We start from the raw sequence: 17,726 nt of genomic DNA on the forward strand, positions 1-17,726 counted from the left end.
GTGGTCACGGGATCGAATGACGATCACTTCATGAAAATCCAAAGTGTTTGGAAGAGTTTTGGACCTAATACGTGCAATTGTGCAAATTAGGTCAAAACTGTTAAAATTGATGGGACCGGCTTCTGTAAGCCAAAGAGCCAATCTTGGTCGATCAAGATAACATGCTCGTGTCCCCAAGTTGTCCGTGTCTCAGTTCGGAGAATTTTGATATTTTCTGACGTGCATTTGAGCGTCCATTCGAGAAAATATGCCAAAATTAGGGTTTCGCTGAAACTGAGGAAAACACCATGAGATGATGGAAAATAATTATAAAATAAAGGAATGAGGAGGTGTGGGACCGTGAAACCAAGTTATGGTTGGCCAGTTGTGACCACGGTCCCGTGGTGCCTTTCCCTTAATTTTATAATATTTTTCATGAAAATATCATGGATTTAAAGAGTTTTGATGAATTTAGGGAGTTTCCCTGAAGTGAAGGAGTTTTCATGAGTTCAAGGAAGCAAAAATATTAAAATAATACAAACAAGGACGTGTGGGGCCGTAGGAGGCATGGCCAGCCGGCTAGGGCCTGGTCCCACAAGTTTTCATAATTTTATATATTTTTTAATGTATTTTTCATGATTTGAGGGAATTTTTCCTAATTTGAGAGAAATACCATGAAATCAAGGAATTTGATAAATTCAAGGAAAATAAAATAAATAATAACAAAATAAAGGGGCGTGTGGGACCGGCTAGGGCATGGCCGGCCGGCTAGGGACCGGTCCCACGAGTTTTTCATAATTTTATATTATTTATTTCCTAATTTTTGCAAAATAAAATGAAATCAAGGAGTTTTTTCATGAAATTAGAGAAATAATAATAAAATAATGAGGAACCATAAGGTGTGGGGCAGACTGAGACCAAGGCATGGCCGGTTGGCCAATGATCACGCCCCACACTATTTTTCCTTAATTTTATATTATTTTCATGGGTTTATGAAAATACCATGAAGTCGAAGAGTTTCCTCGAGACGAAAGAGATTTGTTCAAATGAAAGGATTTTCATCAGATGAAGGAAAATAATAAAAACATGATAAAATATAAAACTGGCGTGGGATTGGTCATGGCACGGTCAGCCAGTCAGTGAGTCCAATCCCTTGGCGCCTTGGTCAATATTTTGATTATTTATTATTTTTCTTCCTATTTTGCAATAGGTTAATCGTTTCGTCGTATTTTGAAATACTCGTTCGTGCGGTGACTGTTAGTGCATTGTCGTTGAATACACTTTCACCATATAAATCGGGGCTTACTTAGAGGTAGCTCAGACGCTCGGTTGTTGATTATTTATTATTAACTTATGAAATTCTATGGAGAATAATTCATGAAACTGAGTAATAAAATAAATAGACGTTTACTATTAATTCATAGGATCAGCTGAGGATTCGACTACGAATAATAAAGCGATCATTACCATTCCATGGGATCGTAGATTCGACCAAGGAGTAATTAAGATTTATCTATTACCATTTATGAGACCAGTTGTGGATTCGATCATGAAATCGGAGTAATGAGATGATATAGTTGTTTCATTGTTATTCTATGAGATCAAGCCGTGGATTCGATCATAGAATCAGAACAATTGTTTATTGCCATTTCATGGGATCATGTTGTGGATTCGACCATGAAATAGGAGCAATTGTCATTGCCATTCCATGGGATCAGGCCGTGGATTCGACCATGGAATATGAGCAATTGTCATTGCCATTCCATGGGATCAGGCCGTGGATTCGACCATGGAATAGGAGCAATGATAAATTATTCTGGGAATTCAGTAGTGAATGTCACAGATGAATCCAAGAACTTTAGGAATAATTAACTTTGTGGCTCTATACTAGCAGAGCAAGCTGTCTAGGAGCATTAATTATCCCGATATGAGCTTGCCGGTAAGTCATATCCTTTATATAGTCAGGGTAAACTCGTTGTTTGTTCCTGAAGACGTTATCGCTCTATACTAGCAGAATAAGCTGTCTAGGAGCCGTCTATATCGTGATACTATATAGAAATAATCACTGAAAGTGTTCAGTATTCATGAGATATGCCGTTATCCAGCTGTGAGACTACATATCTGCATGTAATCTGAGAGAAAGTATCCTCAGTCAGAGAATTCGATGAGAGACCCGCGTCTCAATACTCACGTCTGATTGCTGGATCAGAGGTTCGTATAATTATGGGTTTACGATTTTACCCTTTGTCGAAAATCCACCATCTACATTAAGTCCCCTGCTTAGTGAGGAAAGCCGTGTTCCTGACTCAGCATTGAATGGTGATTTTCCGGTCATAAACAATATAAGTAATTGAACTTAGTCGTAAGTTAAGACGTTACCGGATTTCGATTGTACGAGTAAACCAGGACTTGAATGAAGGTCTCAATGGCATGATAAAGCGTCGTTGGATGGACATAGCTGGTTTGGACGATGGGACCATGGTCGTTTAGGATTTGCGGCCGGGCCCAATAAGGAAATCCTTAGAAAATTAGGTTTTGGAAATAAAATTGATATAAAAGGAATTAATTTTTTTTTCACGACCAGTGCTTTGATCCCTTCATCATCTTCACGCTCATTCATAAGAGAGGAGGAAAATTTCCTGTCGCCGGAGCCGCCGCCGATCGTCGTCCGATCAGCCGAAGTCCGGCCATTTTCCGGCCGACCGACCAGGTAAAATTTTTTTTTGATGTTTGCTAATGCTTGCATGAATTTCATGGAATGATCATGTTGAAATCATATATTTGTGTACGTTTTGGTGTGAGTTTTTTATGAAAAACCCTCGTTTCGAAAACGTATGTTCGTTCGATCGTTAGTTTTGAAAACTTACAATAATCCCTGATTTAGAAGATTTTTTTTTAATGTATGAACCGAGGTCCAGTGATAAAAATTATTTTATGAGATTTCATGTGTTCCAAGGTTTTATCATAAAATAAGTGAATTTTCACGAAATCGACATAAACCTTCGTTTTAAAGACAAATAACGACGACACGAAGGAAAAATAGTTTTTTTTTTTTTTTTATATATGCAGCCGTGACATATATTGTGCAAAATATGATGATATATTGTATTTGCATGCATTTTATCTCATTAGATAAAATCCTTGAGAATTTATGTGAGCAATGTGGCATTAATTGTTGTTTCGAAAAATCAAAACGTGAGTTTTGAGGAACCTTCGAAGATAGACAATACATTTATGATGAAATATTTTATTGTTATAAACTTCATAGGTCAGTTGTGTGAATGTTCACATTATGAAAATTGTGTCCGTGATTTCATGAAAAATCAGTTTCGGAAATTAAATAAAGTTTCGTTCGTTTTGGCAGTTTTCGAAGAGACGAACGATTTTGAGGTGTTAACTCTAGCATTACTATCACTATTGTTAGCATTACTATCACTATTTCGAAGAGACAAACGATTTCGAAGAGACGAACGATTTTGAGGTGTTAACTCGAGCATTAGTATCTGGACGGCATACTGAAGTAGAATGTAGTGTGAACCTTTTCAGCTACTCAGCAAAGATGACCAATTCCCAAGCTGACGACGCCTCGAGGGAAGAGATGTTTGTTGACGATGATATCTCTAGATATGAGACATGCATGGATGAAACTTCTGTTGGGGGAGACGAAGACGAAACCCCTGGGATTAAGAATGTCCCGAACATAGATGATGCATTCTTTGAAAAAGATATTCCAGGAGCTGAGCAACATTTGAAATCCCCAGTGTATCGTCTTTTGATAAATCCCAGAACTGTTACTCAGAAGAAATTGGTAACTCCTAAGACAGTGATTCGATTTCGTCTTGAACGAGGATCTTCACCTCATCAATCATAGAGTTTAAGCTTTCTCGATGACCTTTGAGAAATTTTCCGGCTGGGCGAGGCATATGTTGGGTTTTCCTCATGTGAGGACTATGCTCGATCAGGCGCAGGTGACGAGAGCTATTCAAGCTTCTGGAGAGTTGTTCATTTATCATGACACAAGTGGTATTGTGTCTCTGTTTGCTTGCTGGTGCATTCCCACTCACACTTTCATATGTAGATGGGGGAGAGTTTACCATTACCTTGGAAGACGTGGCAGCTCTGATGCATCTCCCAATCACGGGCAATCTTCCTGGGGATCTTTCAGATGAGGAGACCGCCGTTTCTCATGTCTTGACAGCTGCAATGGAGAAAGCGAATAAGGCTGGTAGTAAAGGATGCTATGCTTCCTGGTTGACACACTGGTGGCCCAAAGACGAGGTTTATGATAAACCCATTGATGGTATGTTACCCATTGTTGCTTTCTTATGTTTATGGTTGTCCAGAGACGTTTTTGAAGACAGTGGAAACTTGTTGAAGCCTTTTGTGATTACCTTTGCTATTCAGATGGCTCAAGGTGAGCAACTTACGATATGTAGTTTATTCTTAGGCTCCTTGTATTACAACCTGGACTCCTTGATTATAGACTCCAATGTGTCGAACGTCTCTATGAAGATTGAGTGTTATGCCAACATGATGTTTCTTCAAGATTTGATGTGGGAGCACTTTAAGAATTATGCACCTATTCCACGTAATGTTCTGCAAGGACCGAATACTGATGCGCGCCATACTTTCCATGAGAAAGATAATGCTAGGATCATGCGTTGGTCCACAAAGTAGCCTCGTTCTAAAATATGCTTCATTGATGTGTTAGATGAAGAATCTGAGTTCAATTTTCGCCCATGGGTGTCAGTCCTTGATTATGTTTCTCAGCCGATGACTTTCAATACTGGAGAAAACACGAGTTTGACGTCTGGTGCGCATATGAGTGATGGCGAAAGATCTTTCATGTTGAGTTGCACCCCTGGTCATTTGCTATCAGCCACGTTTGGAGAGCTTTCAGTGGAGGAGTATAATATTGATAGAGCAGTTCGATAAATGGGTATGGATCAGTGTGTTCCAACCATACGGAGAAGGAAGCCATCAGTTGAGCAACTCAGGACTCATTTAGATCATACTCACGTGGAAGGGAGTAGCTACCGGTTTCCTGGTTCTGATAGATTCGCCTATGTAACCCTAGGTTATGTAGAATTCTGGGATCAGCAACTTGGGCGTTTGCATGGCTTTGTAAGATTTCCTAGACCTCCATTAAAGGATCTTCCTTCGGCTGAGATGATTTCCAGTCGACCAAGATTGAAGTATCTTTCTGGTGATAAACGAAAGTCGTCTCCAGGATGCTCTCAGGTATGTTTCTTCATATAATCTTCACGAAATTATAAGAAATGTATTCGGATTATATTACTGGATTTCACCACAGGACGGTCGTAATATAAGACCTCGAATCGGTGTAGATTTCTCAGAGACTGAGGCGGTTATTCATGGCGGAGAAGGCAGGCATAAAGGTTATAAGTTGTTACCTAATACCTTAAAGTCCCCAGTTGGTGCTTTGGTGAGTTTCCAATATTTTCCTCGTTGTGACTCTTTCTCGCCCATATTATTAGGATCTTGGAACCGATATTGTTATTCCGTTGCAGAATTTTGCTCCATCAAGTATTGATGGTCTTCGGTTCTCCGCCTTTGAGCAAACAATTCCTGACTTGAGCGATGAAGGAGAAGCTGTAAGTATCTCTTCACATGTTCGATTATGATGCTTTATTGATGAAACGCTAATTGTTTGAGAATATGTCCAGGAGGATGTCGTTATGGAGATGGAAAGTGCTGCCACTCGACCGTCTCTTGAGAATAGAGACACAGGCGGTGCTAAGGATTTGGAGCTGAATGGAAGTAATGATCCTCCCATCGTTGACACGGACAATCCCAACTCCTTGAATGCTTTGGATACCCCTAAAGTAAGCATATACTCTGTAATTTCTTCATAGAAGTATAAAAGTGCTGATTTTTGAATGAATGAATGTGAATCCATGTGCGTATATGAAAACTCAGTCAAATTTCGTCGTCAGAAAATTCGGAACCCAGCTTTTTAGTAGAAATACCGTATAATCTTCGTCCGGAATCGGATTTTGATGATCTGCATGTGAAAATTCAAGCCCGGAAAATTTCCAAGCTTTTTGAATGAAGCTTTTTAAGTTTTGAGCACGTTCAGGGCCTGGAAAAGGCGTCATAGTAAACTTCCAGGACTTTTTCAGATTGCGCATCACTTGATATTTTAGCCACATCTATTTGATCGTTCATCGGATTATCATAAAATTTTGACATGTCGTATAGGACATCCATACGAAGAGAATGGTATATGACCCATCCTCAAATTCCTTGTAGATTGCTACCAGTTCATCTCTTAGTACAGAGCAGAGTTCAGTTTCTTCAGACGGACTCATCGTAAAACGTGTTTTCATGACTTTTATGTTATTTGCTCGTGCCTTGAATGTATTATGATGAACCCTGATGATGTTGCCTTGCTGGTATACTGTGTTTAATAATCTCTTTTGGATTCGTGACTCTAACCTCATGTAATCTTCGTATTAGGTGCTAAATACCGAAGTTGAGGATACTGGAGCCAACGATGAAAACTCTAACCATTTTGGAGTTATTGATGAAGAGACAACCATAATTGCACTTCAAGGCCATGAGAAGGTCGATACTGATGTTATGGAAACTCAGATGGTTGTTGCCTCAGTGATAGGAGAAACCGAGACAGCAGCGGAGAATACCGAAGGAATTATTACTTTGGTTGTGGAAGCCGCTCCAGTGACTGAGAACCGTATAATAGTTTATGAATATCCAACTGCAGGAGTTGCTTTTGATACTCCATTTGACACTTCACTCCCATATCATGAACTGATCGGTGGATTCAACGTTCCCATTGGATATGCACGCTTGTACGAGACAATATGGAAGAAGTTTGGCCACATGATCGTTGACAGGAATCCTGGGCGTGCTTATGCTTTAACCATGCAAGTAGGCGTTATCTTGCGTGTCGTGAGTGATATGCGTGCCAGACCTAGGAATACTGTGACTCCAGATATACTCTTTTATTGGGAGTTTAACTTGGAGAATTCAGAGAGACTTGGCCTCAACGTGAAATGGCTTCGCAAGCAAATAAACGTTATCAAGGATTCATGTGAGAAGAACATACCCTTTCCCAATGATGCTGTGAAGGATAAGGAGGACAAGATTTCCAAGCTGAGCGAGGAGTTGAACAAGGAGAGGGCGGCTTTGCAAATCTTGAAGGATGCTGATGAGCGAAAGCCTTTTCTTGCTGATTTCCTTTGATTACCTCTTGAACTTATGAACTTCTGAGAGATGTGAGGTTTATACTTGGGTTTTGATATTTAGATGGTTTTAGATTGACTGATGGTTAAGGATTTTCTTGTAGATTTGGTAGAGATTTTCTTTTACGAAATATGAACTGAATTTTAATAAATTGCTGAATTCAAATACTAATTGCAAGTATTGCAAACGTTTTGGAGGAATTGAAATACAAATGAAAGAAAATCCTAAATGTTAAATCCAAACGCCATGAATGCTTCGAACGCCCAATACCTCAAATGTCCAATAATTTCAGATAAATGCCTTGAGCCAATTTTTGTGAATTACTGGCGGGGTTCTGTCATCTGTGTTGATCAATTTGTAGTATCCTCCGGCCACGGACTTAGCGACCATGAATGGTCTTTCCCAATTGGAGTGCCTTGTAGAATGAAGACCGCGCTGAACTGCTTTGAGAACCAGGTCCCCTTCATGAAACTAGTTAGGCTTGGTCGATCGTGCCTTGAATATCTTCCGCTGATTCTGAATTCCCTGTTTGACGGAATTCCACGATTGCGGCACATATGAACACTCGCGCGGAAGAGAGTATCCAGCGTAGTGTTGATCATGCTTAGCCAGGTCTTCAACAATAAACCTCTCGATGGAGTGACCGATTTGAAGAAGTTCTGAACCCAACCATTGGGTGTAATATTGCTGAGGTGAAGTTACCCAATCGTAGCTTTTGATGACTGCTAAATTGTTCATGGGGAGAAGTCCCTGGACCATAGTAGCGTATCTGAACATTGGTAATATTGGAACATGAGGAGGAATAAGACTTGCCTGAGCTCGAAACCTTCTGACACAGGTGTGCGGATTTTCTCCAAGTTCCTGCGTTAGTCCCATCAGAGTTTTTACTTCTTCCAGATGTTCAAACGGTGGTGCATCCTCTGCTTCGTCTTCCGACTCGGAATCCTTGTCGATGACAGGATGTGTTGAAGGCATCATTATCCTTCCAGCATTAATCCAAGTTCTTCCATGGACCATGTCGTATCCAGGGTCTTCCCGGATTATGAAAAACTTGGCCTTAGTGCAGATCAATCTTTCCGTAACTTTGAGAGTGATGAAGCCGTATGCGTCTCTGGAGATTCCTTCGTGGTCCATGATTGCTATGAGAGCGTGGGTGGATTCCTGTCGAGTAATATCAGCATCTCTGAGAGTTTTCAAAGGGATGATGTTGACAGCGGTACCAACATCGACGAACGCCCTCTTGAACTCATTTTCTTTAATGTGCACTGTGGTGAGCAGTCCCCAGTCATACATTTCATTGTCGGTGGCTGAAGGTTCGGTGGTGGTCTCTTGGATCAGCAGATGTTTTCCGGACACGATGTGGTTCAGTGCAGCAAACATGTCTTTACTTTGAGCTTTCGAAAGATACAACAACTCGCAGACATGTTCAATCAGATATTGGACCGCTTCCTTGACAGGATGTTCAGAGATGGTAAAAGTTCTAACTGGGAGGGGTTTTTTGTGTACTCCCTCAGTCCCCAGGTTGAGCTCTCCTGATTCGACCTTTTCTTTGAATATGCGCTTCAAAATTTTGCAATCACTTGTGGGATGGCTGACGTATCTATGGAAGCGGAAATACCGAGGATTTTCCATGGCTTCTTCATTTGGTTCCTTCTTGATATAAGGCAATTTTATCGCACCATCTTGGATCCAGGCATCGAGTAGTTCATTAACTTCTTCCATTGAACAGGGAAAATCAGGTGCTTCTGGATCTTCCGCATGCTGAGGAGGGACTTTCGAATTATCCTTCTTGTGTGCCTTTGAAAGGGTGGAGGAATTCGGCTTGTGCTGTGGTTCTGCTTTTCGCTTACTCCCTTCTGCGACAGCATTTGTTGAAGGTTGCGGGTTGTACTACTTGTTGATTAAACGCCTGCTTTCTCCAGTGTCTTTTGAATCCTCAGTCTTTGTAGACTTTGTTCTTTCCAAAAGAGCGGGTGCAGTGGTTTCCGACCTCTTCGCAGCTTCGTGAAGTTCTGAGAAAGTCTGGAATCGAAGATTCTCCAGCAAGGCCCTGTAGACCGGGAGCATGCTATTGATGCACAAGTACACCAATTGTTACTCCGTGACGTTTGGGTCATCACAATCCAGGGCTTGGACTCTGAAACCTTTTCACATAATCATTGGGATTTTCACTGACCCTATGAAACATTCTTCCAAGGTCGGAGAGGGTGACTTGTTCTGACACGAAGAAGTATTTCTTGTAGAATGCGTTAACCATTTATCCCCAATTATTGATAGTCCCTGGTGCGATGTTGTTATACCAGGTGTATGCCCTGCCTTTCAGAGATTTTGAGAATTCCTTGAGACGAACGACATGATTATGTTCATGTTCTCCCAGGGCTTCGAGAAAACGAGAGACATGTTCCCGAGCATTGCCAGTTCCATCATACAAGGTGAAAGTTGGAGAAACGTAACTTTTGGGGAGTGGAATCCTCTGCTTAGCGGCAGGATAAGGAGGTTGATGGCGATGGACATGCGATGTCTTGTCTTTCCCACGGTTCTCCAATAGGCGCTCCAGATCCTCGCGAGTAATGAAATTCGATGATCCCTTCGCTGATGAGTTGTCTGCAGCAGTTTTGCGGACTTCCTCGTGTTCTACTGTATGGATTGGAATTACTTCAGGATCGTCGTCTGAGGATTTCTCCTTTTCCTTTCCCTTCTCTTGAGTTTTCTCTGACATCTTGTCAGTAAGAGTTTTGAGATAATTACACAACTCCTTCTGTGTAGCAGCCATGTCAGTCTGATTCTTTGCAAGAGTCTCATGCGCTTTGATAATATCAGCAATGGTAGGTGGTGGATCTCCTCTGACTTCTTCAGGGTGTCGTCCGGACAGTGGATGACCTTCGACGTGAGGAGTAGTAATGTCACCACCATCAGTGTTGGAGGTCGGAATTGTCTCCGGGATATTCTGATTGTTGTTGTTGCTAGTGCTAGCACGGTTTGTGTTAGGATTCGTAACTGAAGCTGACCTGAGATCAACCATTTTGTGAAATTGTGAGATTGCAACCGAGAGAATGATCTCCCACTGTGGTCGCCAATATGTAGATGGGGAAAAACAATTTGCTGGTTTTTAAGGAATTGAGGAGACGACCGCACAGAGGAGACTCCTCGAACCGAGCGAAATGTTAAACCTCACACAGATGCACCGCTGCAAAGGGGGTGCTTTAGATTCGAGAGACCAATCTGTAGTACTCCGGCCTAAATCAAGACAATGACCGTTCCAGAGTAAATTCGGTCACAAGAGAGGATGGGTTGATCTGTAGGAGGGAAGCTAGGAAATGTGTGGAATCAATGGTAATCAAAGATTGTGGGTGTATGAATTCTGAATATGATAAGCTCTGAATGATTGAAATTGCTCAATTGAGAGTAGTTGCTCAATTGATGAGTTGATGATCTCGTGTTATCGATGAGATGTGAGATTGATGATACTGTTCATGCTGATGATTCAATCATGATTCAGAGACTTATTTATATTGCTGGAATTTTAGACACCATGATTCCGTGAAGTATGACAGTTGATGGGATGAAAGAGTGGGGAAATGGAAATCGTGTTTGAGACCAGTTGCTCATCGTGCGATGACTTGGTCGATTTTCCATCCACTACTTTGTGAACTCCTTCAACTGATTACACGACTTGCTCACATTCCAACGTGTGTATGAACACACGTGCCGTAGACCGCCAGACCAAAACCCTAGTTGATATCCCCCCAAAGTGACACGATTGACGTCTCGTGGTATGTTAGTCAATTGATGACTTCGTGGTTTGATGGGACGATGAGTCCATGTAGTTGCTGAGTTGAACATGATGTTCTGAAAATCATGAATTGAAATGTCATGAGACAGAGGTATAGTTCTTACGATGAAGTGAACGAGTATTGCTCATTCGATGGATCGTTGAATATTGATTGTGGAACCAATATTCCCTGATTTGAGCAAGTATTGCTCGTATGAGCGAATGTTGCTCATTTGATGATTTATTGGTAGCGTGACCAAAATAAATATTAATTAAGATACTGGCAGCTGAACCGAGCATAATTAATAAAATACTGACCATGAGGTCATCGTCGAATTATTAGCGTTCGAATCTGGAATCATGAGACTTAGAAACCCTAATTTGATCAATTTATGATCAACCGATGGTTAATTGAAGAATTAACCATGGAATAAAGGAGGGACCGGCTACATGGGACCGTGGATCAACCATGTAGTGCCCATATGCTCACGTGAGCAAATACCAAGATCTCTTGAAGGATTGGTGAAGAGATGATCAAATGTTGGGTTAATCATTTATTCAAAAATGCTCGTCTGAGCCTTAGGTGAAAAAACCTAATTAATTATGAAGAGGTGAGGGACCGACCAAGGGGTCATGAAACCGGCCCTGGGTGGTCACGGGATCGAATGACGATTACTTCATGAAAATCCAAAGTGTTTGGAAGAGTTTTGGACCTAATACGTGCAATTGTGCAAATTAGGTCAAAACTGTGAAAATTTATGGGACCGGCTTCTGTAAGCCAAAGAGCCAATCTTGGTCGATCAAGATAACATGCTCGTGTCCCCAAGACGTCCGTGTCTCAGTTCTGAGAATTTTGATATTTTCTGACGTGCATTTGAGCGTCCATTCGAGAAAATATGCCAAAATTAGGGTTTCGCTGAAACTGAGGAAAACACCATGAGATGATGGAAAATAATTATAAAATAAAGGAATGAGGAGGTGTGGGACCGTGAAACCAAGGTATGGTCGGCCAGTCGTGACCACGGTCTCGTTGTGCCTTTCCCTTAATTTTATAATATTTTTCATGAAAATATCATGGATTTAAAGAGTTTTGATGAATTTAGGGAGTTTCCCTGAAGTGAAAGAGTTTTCATGAGTTCAAGGAAGCAAAAATATTAAAATAATAAAAAAAGGGCGTGCGGGGCCGTGGGAGGCATGGCCGTACGGCTAGGGCCTGGTCCCACAAGTTTTCATAATTTTATATATTTTTTAATGTATTTTTCATGATTTGAGAGAATTTTTCCTAATTTGAGAGAAATACCATGAAATCAAGGAATTTGATAAATTCAAGGAAAATAAAATAAATAATAACAAAATAAAGGGGCGTGTGGGACCGGCTAGGGCCCGGTCCCACGAGTTTTTCATAATTTTATATTATTTATTTCCTAATTTTTGCAAAATACCATGAAATCAAGGAGTTTTTTCATGAAATTAGAGAAATAATAATAAAATAATGAGGAACCATAAGGTGTGGGGCAGGATGGGACCAAGGCATGGCCGGTTGGACAATGGTCACGCCCCACACTATGTTTCCTTAATTTTATATTATTTTCATGGGTTTATGAAAACACCATGAAGTCGAGGTGTTTCCTCGAGACGAAGGAGATTTGTTCAAATGAAAGGATTTTCATCATATGAAAGAAAATAATAAAAATATAAAACTGGCGTGGGATTGGTCATGGCACGGTCAGCCAGTCAGTGAGTCCAATCCCTTGGCGCCTTGGTCAATATTTTGATTATTTATTATTTTTCTTCCTATTTTGCAATAGGTTAATCGTTTCGTCGTATTTTGAAATACTCGTTCGTGCGGTGACTGTTAGTGCATTGTCGTTGAATACACTTTCACCATATAAATCGGGGCTTACTTAGAGGTAGCTCAGATGCCCGGTTGTTGATTATTTATTATTAATTTATGAAATTCTGTGGAGAATAATTCATGAAACTGAGTAATAAAATAAATAGACGTTTACTATTAATTCATAGGATCAGCTGAGGATTCGACTACGAATAATAAAGCGATCATTACCATTCCATGGGATCGTAGATTCGACCAAGGAGTAATTAAGATTTATCTATTACCATTTATGAGACCAGTTGTGGATTCGATCATGAAATCAGAGTAATGAGATGATATAGTTGTTTCATTGTTATTCTATGAGAGCAAGCCGTGGATTCGATCATAGAATCAGAACAATTGTTTATTGCCATTTCATGGGATCATGTTGTGGATTCGACCATGAAATAGGAGCAATTGTCATTGCCATTCCATGGGATCAGGCCGTGGATTCGACCATGGAATATGAGCAATTGTCATTGCCATTCTATGGGATCAGGCCGTGGATTCGACCATGGAATAGGAGCAATGATAAATTATTCTGGGAATTCAGTAGTGAATGTCACAGATGAATCCAAGAACTTTTAGGAATAATTAACTTTGTGGCTCTATACTAGCAGAGCAAGCTGTCTAGGAGCATTAATTATCCCGATATGAGCTTGCCGGTAAGTCATATCCTTTATATAGTCAGGGTAAACTCGTTGTTTGTTCCTGAAGACGTTATCGCTCTATACTAGCAGAATAAGCTGTCTAGGAGCCGTCCATATCGTGATACTACATAGAAATAATCACTGAAAGTGTTCAGTATTCATGAGATATGCCGTTATCCAGCTGTGAGACTACATATCTGCATGTACTCTGAGAGAAAGTATCCTCAGTCAGAGAATTCGATGAGAGACCCGCGTCTCAATACTCACGTCTGATTGCTGGATCAGAGGTTCGTATAATTATGGGTTTACGATTTTACCCTTTGTCGAAAATCCACCATCTACAAATATGTTGTTAGAAACTTTTAAATTTCATCAGTTAGTAGATTTTAGCAGTTATTGGTTTTGAAAATATTTTTAGATTGAAATTCTTTGAATTAAAAACTTTTATCTTGTTAGAACTTCTACTGCTGTGTGTACAGGTTTCAGAAAGTATGCAACAGGTTAAGTAACTACACATCTTAACTTGATGCAGAAGGTGTAACCAGAGTTTACATATGCATTTATCATGTGTAACCTAATATTACACATGCATTCACAGCAGTGTAACTTCTGGTTACACATCCATATATTGGAGTGTAAACTGAAGTTACACAAGCCATTGATCAGACTTAACCAATAAATCAAAATAAAATAAAGTTGCACCAGCATTTATCATGTGTAAGCTAATGTTACACATGCATTCACAGCAGTGTAACTTCTGGTTACACATCCATATTTGAGTGTAAACTAAAGTACACAAGCATTTGACCACTGATCAGACGTACATAAATAAATCAAAAATAGAATAAAATGCATTTCAACTGTGAACTGACAAAATATAAAATCTGAATAAAAGATCCTTGCACATAATCAACGTTGCAGAAAAATAAAAACATTTGGTCCATGAGAACCGAAATGAAGAAAACTAAAAAACAAATAATCCAAGACAAATAAGAATCCACACATCAAATCATTACTTGCAGAAGTGAACTTTGGTAAGCTAAAGCTAGTGGGGTGTGAACTTCTGAGGATTCCCGCAACCTGCCTTGTTGTGACATGTTTCCTTGCAATTGCTGCAACGAACTTTCCTCTTCACCTTCTTCTCACCTTTACTTATAATCCTTTTCCCTGGTGGTCTACCTGGTTGCTTCTTCACGGTAGGCGGGTTGATGGTGTCGTCTGGATGATATTCAACATGCCTGTTGTAGTTGGGAATCGGCTGGATGGCATGCATATAAGTCTTCCTAAAATAGTCGCTTGTAAAATACGGTGAAATGAAATCAATAGCCTCACGTTTAATCTTGCGTATGGATGCAAGAGCATGAGCATAAGGAAAACCATATACACGCCACCTGGAAGAAAACAAAAACAAAATCAAAAATCAGTTAGTTGCACATACAAATCATAAAACACTCAAAATTAGCTAGCTACAGGTGCATGTACAGGATGTGTATCTTTAAGTTACACTTGCAAAATAAATGTGTAACTATTATTTACACATGCATATATCTAATGTAAAGTGGATATACACATTCTAAAAAAAAGAACATACAGAGAGAAGAAAAGGCATAAGAAACCAAACCTTTGACAGGTACAAGTCTCGTGTTCGAGGTCCACCATGTGAGACCTTTCACTAATAACTTCAAACACGGTAGGACTATCAACCAATACTTCCCAAGCCAAACCTTCATCTTGAAGAGCCACAAGCTTTTCTTCACACTCAGGGGTTAATGGAATCATCATATTAGCACCAATTTCACGACGTTCCGCCATCAAACACATTATTTTCCTCCTAATCTGAAAAGCAGAAAAAAACTCATGAATACATAAAGTGACAAAACATGAAATAAAAAGACAACAAAACAACAAAACACACACACACTCAATTAACCTGATCAAGAAGAGCAGATGCAGGCATCTTCTTGTATACCAGAACCCAGCTATTGACTGATTCTGCTAGAGTACTAGATGTTCGTCCATACCGACAACCTTTGAAATAGGCATTCACATATGCTTCGGGTGGGATTGTCTCGATGTAATCAGCCACCCAATCGTAGTTCAAGTCTCTAATCTTCTGTATGGCTTTCGCATGGTTTTCAGGTGAGAGTGCGTATGTCGCCTCTCGGAAATGGTCCATCACAAGCGAGTACCTAGGATCTGTTGCAGTGATGGGTATATTTTTCGTCAAATGATAGTAGCAGAAGCTGTGGAACCCATCTGGATAAACAAGTGGAACACCCTGCAAGAGTCCTTCATGGCGATCCGAAAGGAAGGTGATTGGACTCCCATCACCAACAACTTCAGTCAAATTCCTTAAAAACCACTCCCAGTTGTCGATTGTCTCAGAATCGACTAGTGCAACAGCAAGGGGGAAAAATCCTACAAAAAAATTTGTGCAGAATCGAAAGAATAATAAGTTTCACACAAACAGAAAACAATGTGTAAATACAAGTTACACATGCTAAAACAAATATGTAACTTAAGGTTACAGATTCTATTTTCTTAGTTACACACTGAGTAAAGTAATGTGTAACTGAGAGTTACACATGTGTAACTCTCAGTTATTTGTCAACTGAAGTTGTTCAAAAAAAAAACATAAAAAACATAAAAAAAACATACCTTTACCACCATTTATCCCAATAGCTGCCATCAAGCAACCTTTGAATGTACCAGTAAGGAAAGTAGTATCCAAGTATACCATTGGCCGACAAAACCGGTACCCCTTGATGCATGCAGCAAATGCGATGAAAATCCGTTGGAACTGTTTATTTTCACGTTCAAACTTTATCACACTACCAGGGTTGGTTTCCCTTATAGCATCAACATACCATACCAAGTGCGAGTAGGACTTGACATCGTCGCCATAAATCGTCTCATAAACCTTTTCCCTAGCATTATATGCCTGATAGTACTCCATGTTAATCCCATAGTTGGTCTGGAAATCAGCAACAATTTGCTTGGGCTTCTTGTGAGGATTTTTGCGAACTTCTTCCTCAATCAAACTAGACGAGAAGCTGGTGGAGTAAGTTTGGTTCAAGTTGCGCCCACCAGCACCACAAATGTGCTCAGGGTTATAAGACCTGACCTGAAGAGGTTCATACATAATATAAACAATTCAACCAAAACACAATATGGTGCAAAAAATATCATGTGTAAACCAAAGTTACACATACTGTAACAAAACATAACATATACTAAGCATTAGATGACAGAACACGGAAAACCTACCTGAAACATTTCGTTCCTTTCATCGAAAGAAGCTGCATGGAATTTCCAGCCGCATTTTCATCTGCACACTTAGCCGTGAAGCTAGAACGCTCATTGTGAGTTACAATCATTTGGAAACCAGTGCGAAGACGATACTTGGTGAAAGCAACCCTGACTTGCGTAACTCCTTCAACAAACACATGACCAATCTCACCAAGAACCTTGGGCCAACCATCCGGTAACAAAGGTTTCGCAGGCTTGCATTTATCTTCCAAATACATTGCAACAGTAAGATTGTTTCTGGACGAAGGCGTACTACTAGACCCATTAGAAATAGAAGAATCTTCCCTAGAGCTGGAGGAAGAGGCCACACGAGGAACATTTTGCAAGAAAATATCAACACTGGTCTTCTGTTTACTATTTGTGATGGATATAAGATCTTGCAACGAAAAATCACAGTCAAGCGGAAAATCTTTCCCACTTTCTCGGAAGAAGAAAGTAATACCAAATGGAGTAAACTGCTTCCATTCCCTGCAAACTTGTTCCTTAAACTCTTCAAGTTTGATATCAATATTAACACGCAGGGTAATAAAATCTGAAGAGTAGCGAACAACATCAATGCAACTAACAACAACGCAACTAACAGGATCCATGACAACCTGAAAAATATCAAACACACAATATCAATATCAAAATTTTAAAACGAACGCAATTCACTCGGGGGCGTTGCCCCCTCGTGAGAAGTATATTCTATGCGGCAAGCTAAATATGAGTAAAAGATACAGATGATACAACTATTTACACATAAACATGTTACAGGACATATATATGTAACTTCAACTTACACATGCTTAAAATACAACAGGATATATATGTGTAAACTAAAACTACACATGCTACAACTAAAAAACATCTGCTTCTTCCTCACACATGCTTAAAATACAAACATGATATATATGTGTAAACTAAACTTACACAT

The 17,726-nt window shown here is 40.0% G+C and overlaps 1 protein-coding gene across 1 annotated transcript; it reads right to left on the reverse strand.

Annotated features, from left to right (window-relative positions):
* Positions 1 to 14,546: 14,546 nt before the first annotated feature.
* On the reverse strand, positions 14,547 to 15,393 carry LOC113316145. The gene is made up of 2 exons (XM_026564366.1): positions 15,123 to 15,393; positions 14,547 to 14,892 (listed from the first exon to the last, which is right to left on the reverse strand). The coding sequence occupies exons 1-2, from the start codon at positions 15,320 to 15,322 to the stop codon at positions 14,547 to 14,549; spliced, it is 546 nt and encodes a 181-aa protein (XP_026420151.1). The 5' UTR covers positions 15,323 to 15,393.
* Positions 15,394 to 17,726: the final 2,333 nt, after the last annotated feature.

This window comes from Papaver somniferum, chromosome 10, assembly GCF_003573695.1.
Source record: "Papaver somniferum cultivar HN1 chromosome 10, ASM357369v1, whole genome shotgun sequence".
Lineage (NCBI taxonomy): Eukaryota > Viridiplantae > Streptophyta > Magnoliopsida > Ranunculales > Papaveraceae > Papaver > Papaver somniferum.